This window comes from Sinocyclocheilus rhinocerous, unplaced genomic scaffold (assembly GCF_001515625.1).
Source record: "Sinocyclocheilus rhinocerous isolate Xijiao unplaced genomic scaffold, SAMN03320098_v1.1 scaffold2517, whole genome shotgun sequence".
Taxonomy (NCBI): Eukaryota; Metazoa; Chordata; class Actinopteri; order Cypriniformes; family Cyprinidae; genus Sinocyclocheilus; species Sinocyclocheilus rhinocerous.
The window spans coordinates 11,965-21,925 of record NW_015641065.1 but is presented as its reverse complement, the minus strand read 5'-3'; the positions used below and the strand labels follow the sequence as shown (position 1 = coordinate 21,925).

At 37.7% G+C, this 9,961-nt stretch overlaps 1 protein-coding gene across 2 annotated transcripts in view; it reads right to left on the bottom strand.

Moving 5' to 3' along the window:
* Nucleotides 1–9,474, bottom strand: part of LOC107754570 (LON peptidase N-terminal domain and RING finger protein 2-like) — a 45,942-nt gene extending 36,468 nt beyond the window's left edge. For both annotated transcript variants that reach the window (XM_016571058.1, XM_016571059.1), the window contains exon 1: nucleotides 7,790–9,474. In XM_016571058.1, coding sequence (XP_016426544.1) covers nucleotides 7,790–8,519 — 730 coding nt within the window. In that variant the 5' untranslated portion in view covers nucleotides 8,520–9,474. The remainder of the gene's footprint in view (nucleotides 1–7,789) is intronic.
* Between the last annotated feature and the right edge of the window lie 487 nt (nucleotides 9,475–9,961).

The following is a 9,961-nucleotide window of genomic DNA, read 5'->3' as shown; positions in this document are numbered from 1 at the left end:
TTTGCCTTTCTATTACTAATAATATTAAAGCAATCGTTATAATACTTTTTTGTATACATTTTAATTCCTTTGTTTAACAGTTCTATCTGATTATTAGATAGACTTTTATCTATATTAGACAGAACTGAACGACGACAGCGAACAAGAGGGAGAATGTGAGCGGTGTGCGCTCAGGCGCTGCCGTTCTCAGCGCTGTCAAAATAAAAGTCTGTTTAATATATCATGCAGCCTTTGAAAACGGTCCAATAATGCGTTTCATGTTTTCTCGTCAGTGTAATGTGCCACTTCCAGTATTTTGTTGGTTACTCGACACAGGCAAAATGAAATTGAGGATTTTTTTTTTTAATCAAGTACTTCAATTGAATAGAGGAATTGTGACAGCCCTAATGAGTTTATGTGAGATTGATGAGATTATTTTAAAGTGTCCTTATTATGCATAATTACATACAATTACCCTAAACCAAACCCTAACCCTACCTACAGTAAGTACATTTAAGTACTGAGTAATTAACTACAATTACACTGTAACCAGAACACCATAAAATAAAGAGTAACCGAATATATTTAGGCTGATTTGTTTTATGTAGATACAATGTCATTTAAACTTCGTAGCATCTGTGACTCACAAACTTCTGGAAGATGGATAAAATATAACTGCTATTTTACTAGGCCTAGGTATCAGTAACTGTAAAGCAACATATGAACCAGATCGCAAAATCAGAGCAGCACCCAAGGGCTACAGCACTGTGATTGCCTAATTCGCAAATTAATCTACGTCCCCTTCATAGGCCACATTAACATGTCCATGCTTATGTTCATACTTGTGTAATAATATACCGAGGTGACACTTCACACCTTTAGGAGCAACTGAGTCAGACAGAATTATGATAATATTTAATGTTTTAACAGCAAGATGTTTGTTTGTTAATAATTTAGCACCATGGTAAGAACAAGTAAAAATAGAAAACAAACAATAAAAAAAAAAACTTTAACTTGATTGATTTCATAAAGTTTATTTGTGCTATACCAGTGGTTGCCACCCATCGATCACGATCGACTGGTAGATCTTTATCACTATCCCAGTAGATCTCGAAAATAACTGAAAAATAAGTACAAAAATACATTACATTTCTCCACTTTTTGTACAGTATTTTTTGTACTTATTTTTCTTGTTATTTTCGGGAGCTACCATGACAGCAATAATAATAATAATAAAAAATCTTCATGCCTGAGTCTGTAAGCAGGACATTAACAGAGGCCAGAGACGCTGAAGATGGACGCAAAGAGGAGAAAATACTGTACAGGCAGAGCAGCTCACTGTTCACGATGAGCAAAATATAGGAAGAAAACATAAATATTGAACTGGGGGTGAGGGGTTATATGACTATCACTGAAGGGAATTGAATTGGGAAAATCTGAATTGTCTTGAGAAAACTTTCGATGGCAATGGCATTTTCTTCTCTTACCTCCATATAAAGTAGTATTTATAAACGCAGTGCTGCTTTGTTTACAGCAGTAACCAAGGAAACACTATATTGCTGCTGCTCCATAAGTGTTACCTGCTGTCACAGAGTGAAATTGCAAGTCATTCAGACTTCCTGCTGTTTTTGTTTTTAGCAGATATGTTTTTATATAGCATAATTTCACAAAGCTAAAGTCAGACCATTCTGTTTTTGCTTTAAAACCTGTAAATCTGGGGCTGGGCGATAATTCGATAACGATAATTATCGATAAAACGATATGAAGACTTCGATAAATGTTCGATATAATGTTTATGTGCCAAAAGCGCAACGAAACAGCGGACAGTTTATCCGCTCGGATCAAAGTTCAAACTGCCGCGCGAGCTCACTAAAGCAGATGCGTTTACTAGGTCACGCGACACTAAGCAGCGCTGTGAGATCCAGTGTGAAGCGCTTGAATTCAGCGATGAACACAAATGACTCCGTGATTTAAACTAGTTTAAAGCCAAACAGGAGAAACCGTGTGCAACGAGACAGTCAGAAGGCTTTTCAATCTACAAATCGCTATCATTTACCATGAATTTACTGTAGTAACACTCACTGCACCATGGTATTGTGGCAGAAATTTGGGATATTCACACCGAATTTTATTAAAGGAGTAATGGTATATAATTGTAGTATGTATTTGTGATTAAGCTATAGCATGTGTGCATTTATACTGAATGTTTTTAGACTACTTTTTTTCATACAAACAGGCTACCTAAAAACCATATAGTTATATTTTTACCATGATATTGAGGTGCTATAGAGCTCCGGAGGTTGACGTTACACACTCTAAACTCCACCATTTTGACAGGCAATCAGGAGAGCGCTAGAGCAATGGTATCGACAGTTGTACAACAATAATTTAAAACCAGACTATTTAGACCTTACAAACCTTACTATTTCAACATGGTGGACAGCTGCTGTGCGCCAGGATGCCAGAACAGGCAGGGGAAAGCTAGGGTTGCCAACCGTCCCGTATTAGCCGGGACGTCCCGTATATTGGGTTTAATTTATGTGTCCTGTAGTGACCTCCCTTGGCCCGTTTCTTGCCCCCTCACGCAGTATTCGTTAAGTAAAAAAGAAAATCCTGAACATAACTGTTTGAGGAAGGCTGCAGAATCCTCTACTGGCTGGTCGCTCCCGCTTCACAATTAATCGCGCAATCGCCAATTCCGTCCGTGGTTTGACTTCGGTAAATCAGTTTTGGCAAATACAAACTACGTGATTATTTTTCATGAGTCCAACATCCCGCCGTGCAAGAAAACAAAATAAGGGAAGCCGTCTTTTATTGCAAAATAGAGAAAAAACATTTTACATTTAAGTAAGCTTCTTAACCTTGTAGTCTATCTTATTCGTAAAACACACAAAATGACCAATAAAAAAAAGTGTCAAGCACCAAAATCAGCCCATATTAAATCTAGAAGTTATCTTTAATTCAAAAATACGCATTTTCATATATATATATATATAAAAAAGTGCTGGGCTGTAGGCTTGCCGCGATAGACTGTGCTGACGGTGATACCGGTGTTAAGCCACAACACCGGTTACGTCACTTGGGGTAAGATTTCATGACATTTATGATGTCTACTGTACTCACAGTGATATAGCTATGCTGGCTACCTACAACAACAGCTAGGGTCGATTACGTTAGCTAACAACACAGTTGACTTACCCTTCCAGTGACGACATAGCAGGTTGAATATTCATCAAAAAATTAGATTGCCTCCATTTGTACCCCTCCAGGCTTTTATAGACTTTTAAAGATTCTCCGGAGTAACGTTAGGAGGGAATGTTGATTAGGTAGTTGTATATATACTGCAGGTCAGGAAATCTATCCGTTCCTTTATTGATACAGGTTAAAAGCACCATGGGGGCATTATAGGGATCTGTTATGCTTAATCTATTAAGTTTTGCTATGTACAGGTCTATGTCTTTTGAATTAAAGTACGCAGTGAACTCTTTTGCCTTGAAACTCATGCTGGCGCCATTCATTTCATATTCGCTCCCGGCTGTCCCTGCCTACCAGCATGGTGGTGTAAACAGAATGGGTCACGTGACGTCCGGAGCTCTATATGTGTGGTTTTAACTGTGTTTATCATGATTTAAATGTATGTTACTATGGGAGACCGATGCTTAATTTAAAAAATAAAAAAATAAATAAATTTGAATCAATTTAACCATATAAAACTGAGGTTGCTACCATTTTTAGAGATGTTACTGATTTTGATAATGAACACAAATTTACCTCTGCATCCTAACTCAAGCTACTATCAAATGTGCATTTCTAAGACAAAAAGAGATATAATTATTATTAATATTATCAGGCAACCCAAACCTGCTTCTTGATTTGAAACGATACCACTTAACCATATAAAACTGAGGTTGCTACCATTTTTAGAGATGTTACTGATTTTGATAATGAACACAAATTTACCTCTGCATCCTAACTCAAGCTACTATCAAATGTGCATTTCTAAGAGACAAAAAGTGATATAATTATTATTAATATTATCAGGCAACCCAAACCTGCTTCTTGATTTGAAACGATACCACTCATTAGAACATGCAGAAACTAAGAAATTAATTTTTCTATTTTTCTATTTATTTTGTTAAGGAAAACTAATGGTCTGGTTTGGAGCAAAAATCTGGCTTTAAACTTGAAAGAAATAAAGATTTGACATTTATCGTGATAATTATCGATATCGACTGATATGAAATTTTTTTTTGATTATCACTATAATAATATCACAATTATTTTGATAAATTTTTTTGGCCAGCCCTATGCAAATCTAATTCAAATCAAAAACAACTGCTCATGCAACATGTGTAGCATCTTTGTTTGGATCATGATTGAAATTCAGTGGTTGCCTCTAATTTCAAATGCCTACAGATTTATTTTTAAATAGCCAATAAATAAATGTGCTTAAAAAAATAAAATAAAATAAAAATGAACCACTATCAGAATTGGCCAATTTGCTAGTTTAAAAAAAAAAAAAAAAAGGCCTTAAATCTGAAATGGCCATGACAAATCATCATAGGTGCATCACTAATTAAAATACCAAAAGGCCTTAAATTGAAAATACATTCTGGGCTGCCTTTATCAATTTTTTATCTTGTCTTTCATAAAGGCAGAGGTCAGGGATCTTGGGCTTCAAAAGGTTGGTGACCACTGTACTATATCCCAATTTGCCTTTTTAACAGGAAGAAACACACGGAAGAATATAAGGACTGAGTCCCATCAGTTCAATTCTCATATCAGCCAACCATTAAGAGCAGTGAGAAAATAACAGAGAAATGTTTCTCAGCATTAACAGGATTTGATATGACTCAACTATGTTTCTGAAGTCAGAGACTGTGTCAGCACTGGACAAGGCGGCAACATATGCGTTTACTGTCAAACTGCCTGAGCAGCATATTGTGAGATAAGAAAACATGCAGCCCACAAAACGCCTCCATACAACCATGTGAGAGACCAGAAGATATCTCTGCCAACACTCTAATTCACAAATATAGCAGCGATGTTCACTATGACACAAGCTCAGTTTTCTGCTTTTTTATGCCGTCTCTGTGAGTGACCTGCTACTGGATCTATGTCTGCATTAGTTGCTTTTCCTCCTCTGCCCAACCACCCCTTAAAGCCCCGTTCACACTGCCAGCGACACACAGCGACAAAGCGACATGCTCCCATTCATTTTCAATAGAGAGCTGGCGACACGAGCGACAGTGACCGTTGGCGACAGAATGTGGGCGTGTCAAGCGATGCGAGTCAAGTGACAAAAGTTAAGAAATGTTTAACTTTATGCAAATGAAGCGAATTTCGCGAGCGACAACCAATAGGAGTGAAGAATCTGTCAGTGGCACTCACACGTCACCGTCTCGAGTGCAGGCAAGACAGGACAGATTTCCTGAGCGATTTCACTGTTTTATATGATTTTACTGTAACCACATACATGGATATAAAAAATTATGCGTAGAAAAGAAACCGTTGGCTGTCTAAGTGAGTTTGATTCATACATTGATGGTCCGAGTTGTTAATTACATGATGCAGTGAGCAGTTTAGCACCGGTTAATGATTTAATGCACGAGCACTGCTGTAGTTTATATAACAACACTCTCCAACAGCAGAATGGTACTTTTATTTATTTTAAGTCTAATTCCTAGTCATAATAGAATTATATCTTAGTTTTACCGGCAATATACAGTTTGTGATTGTATTTTATATGTCCAGACGTGCAGTCTACCAATAACATTAGAGCTACAGCAGTAGGAACGCCCACAAGCGTCTTCACAGCACGGAGTTTAGCGACATGCAGCGAAAAAGTCGCTGGCAGTGTGAACGGGGCTTTTAGACATACAGCTTGGAATTTAAAGTGCAGACAGGCAAAATTAGGTCAAGCATGATCTGTACAATTAACGCATCCTCATCAGTAAAGTTGATCAGTAAACTGCATAAGACCCCATAAGTTTCCCTTTACTGTCAAACTGCCTGAGCAGCATATTGTGAGATAAGAAAGCATGCAGCCCACAAAATGCCTACATACAACCATGTGAGAGACCAGAAGATATTTCTGCCAACACTCTAATTCACAAATATAGCAGTGATGCTCACTATGACACAAGCTCAGTTTTCTGCTTTTTTATGCCGTCTCTGTGAGTGACCTGCTACTGGATCTATGTCTGCATTAGTTGCTTTTTCTCCTCTGCCCAACCACCCCTTACACATACAGCTTGGAATTTAAAGTGCAGACAGGCAAAATTAGGTCAAGTATGATCTGTAGAACTAACGCATCCTCATCAAGCACAAATATTTACTAACTAGTTTGTGAAATACATAACTTACTGTAAAGTTAATAAACAATGACCCCATAAGTTTCCCTTTTCAATATAAGTCCAATATAACATTAACTCAGTAACATTAAGTATTCAGTAACGTAGAACATCGAAGAGTATGTATCTTTCTGCAGTCCAATAGAAGGCAGTGCGGTGGTGGCTTGAATGGTTATTTAGTTATTTATTCTCACCTAGTTGGTGAGACGCAATGCTATAAAGTAAATAAACAATGTCCCCGTCTTTTACTCTCACAATGAGCTTATCATACTGGTTTGCTACATTAGTAAGGCCCTATGATTTCCCCAATGCAGAAAACACGGGACGGAATCGCGGAATGCAGTCATAAAAATGGAATTTACTGTATAATGCGGAATTTCACTGAATTTGTCATTTTTTATTACAGGTCAGTACACTTAAATCAAATTGCGATATATACTAGTGTCTGTGAATATTAAACTGCAAAAAGACAATAGACTAAGATGCGAATCTTCATGTTCTGCATGTTCATTTGATTACCAGAAAAGTGTGTCCAAACTTTTGACTGGTGGTATTGTACTATAATTTACACAAAGAATATAAAAATCTTTATTAGCTGTTTCAGTTTTTGCAGGAAGGTAGATTTCCAAGAACAGGAATGGGCACTCCTGAACTAGGACATCATCATTTCCATTTAACATTATGTATATATATGGAAAAATATTTTCATGTATATAGAAAATCTTATCAATATCTGGCTAAGATGTTGGATAAAGCATGCATCCTTTAAAAATGTCTTTGCTATTCAGTAGGTTCATTGAGGCTATGTCTCATTTGTGTCTCGAAGGCTGTGCATTTGTAGGTCGTAGCCTATATGTCAGCTGCATACATTATCGAAGATGTCTCGTTTCAGAAAAATAACCATTATAAAATTGGACTATTACTCTTTGAAATGTAATAGCCTATGAAATTAGAGACAGCATAAATTTTTCACACTTCAAATAATAAGCAGGTCCAATGCATTGACCTACTTTTGATAAGCCCAGATATGACCTAAAACAAGAGTCTAACAGCCACCTAAACAAAATTATACAAACTTTATTAACAAAGTTCATACAAAAGTTCTGCATTAATTCAGAATTAATCATTATTGTGCCTAACTGTGTAGACAGAGAGCACTGCATGTTCAGAAGGCTTTGGGTTGGGTTAATAACATGCAACAAATCCAAAGACAATGGAAGTTGTTTGCTAACTGCTGTGACTAAACATTGATGTACATATTCTCAAACAACCTGACAGCCCAATGAACCCCAATTCAAACCAAATTTAACTGTTTTATGTAAATTATATTGGTCACGTTACAAAACGGTGTCATCACTGAGAATGAGATGCACAACGTCGCCCCCTGTGGCTGTTCCATCAGTCTCGGAAAGTAGGTCAGTTCTTTATAAAAGGCCGTAAATGTAACCGTCGCTTACCTAGTTCAATCGCCGTGTTGAACTTCAGTATTGCGTTGGATAAGTCCAGTTTTTTCCAAAGACATTCCCCTTCCGACCAGTGTCGTCTTGCTTTGCTTTCCGAATTGAACCATTTTCCAATCAAGCCACTGATAATAACATTTACTCTGAGTCCGTCCACAGTAAATTGCCTGGGTGATTTGTTGGTTTTTAAACGACAGCTTCTGCACTCTTTTGCCAGGTCATCTTCCAGACAGCGCTTACAGAAAGTGTGTCCACACACCAAAGACGTCGGTTCCGTCAATAAGCACTTGCAAAGGCGACATGAAAACAAGTCTAAGTTCTGCTCTTCGTCTATCTCAAAACATCTGCTTTCTAAGGTAGAGTCCACGCTTATTGTCTTACAGTCATTCTGCTCTTTAGTACGGATCGTATGCGCTATAACTTCAACTAAAATCTGCAGTTCATCAGGTCTCAGTGCCTGGAGGTTTGCAGCGATGCAATACGAGTCCAGCGCATCGGCTATGCGTCCCCCACGGGCTAGAGCGTCAGCTTTCCGCAGGCAAAGGCCACGGTCGGTGTGCTCGAGCTCGGCGAGCTGAGAAGTATAGATCTCCACGGCCAGATCAAAGTCTCCAGCCCTGCAAGCTTCGTCCGCAACCCCGAGCATTTCCGCACACAATACTGTTGCGGTAGGGCTGGAGAGGTCGTGCACATAATGTTCGGCGTGGTTTTGAATCCCAGCATCCATTGTCTGCTACACCGCATAAAATGCAAATGATTTTTAGGAAAGTGCTCAAAAGTGCAACGTATAGGGCTCTGGTTTAAAGCTTTGGCGGAATCCAGGTCACAAATAACCAAATATAGTCCTATTTTAGTTACTTCACAAGAAAAACACCTTTAACGCAACACGATCTTAATATGGGCAAAAATCAATAACAAGGAGGCCAAAGGCTAAATGTTTATATACACTATTCATTTCCCATTCACCACTGCTAGGCCCACCAAAACATCTAAATGATTGACGGTTCATTTCCCGGTAAAGCAAAAAATAAAAAAAACAGCCCTGTCTAACCTGTGACAAAACAATACATAACACATCTAGCGATATTCTCATTTAAAGTTGTAATGTAAAAAAAAAAAAAGAGACAAACGTTTAAATGTCTTCAAAATAAAACAGAATGAGTTCGTTAGGGTTTGTTTTGAAATCGCATGACGTTACGAGTCTCGAAACACGACGCTGACATGTGAGCAACAGACGAAAGAAAAAGTCGAAAATTTTCACACATCTACTTCAGTGCTGATGATGAGTTTCTTGATCTCTGGATCTATGCTTGATGAAGCATATTCATTACCGACGTTTAGATGACCCATTAGTTTTATGTAAGACTCAATGTCTCCGGCAGCGGTACTTTGCGTAACGTTAATCCTCCCGAACTCTCTTGCTTGGAATACCCTTTAAAACGGTCCTTCTCCGGGGCCCTTTTGTTCTGATCATTCTACAGGATGTCCATGTCTTATACGAGCCAGTAGAAACGGTAAATATTAATCAGTTGTTTTAATAAAATGGAGACAGCTGCGACGTTACCATTCGGTCCGCACTAACACGGGAAAATGTGATACTGTCTGTCTTGCTCTCGTTCACGTAAGAAGCACGTGACGTCAGGATTGAGGCCTCATTGGTGCAATAGCGTCTGTCTGCGGACTGCAAGAGACCCTTCTCCATTGGTGTGTTATATAGCTCACTTATATAATGACAAAACAGTTGTGTAACCTAAAAGGGGCAGGTATGTAACAAAAAAAAAACAGATCATTTCACATAGAAAAAAATATATGGTGTTATATGATGATTTTGAGTCTATGTGAAAGACATTCAAAAACTGACAAGACATTCATAAATGCCACTTGCTAGAACATAGTCACCTAACATTTATGCAAAGTTTTATGTAATTGTTTACTTTATGTAAGATACCATTTAATAGCCTACATTCAGTGTGTAACAATAAGGACTAAACCTTGTTGAAAAAAATTGTAGATATTTATGCAACATGCAGTAGGCTATTTTTTATGTATTTATTAAACACATTATGTACTGAAATAAACATCAGTTTTTATGTACAAGTTAACTTGTACACTAAAATATGGAACAAGCCACACTTAACTGACTTTATTTCAAAGAAAAGCTAAATATTC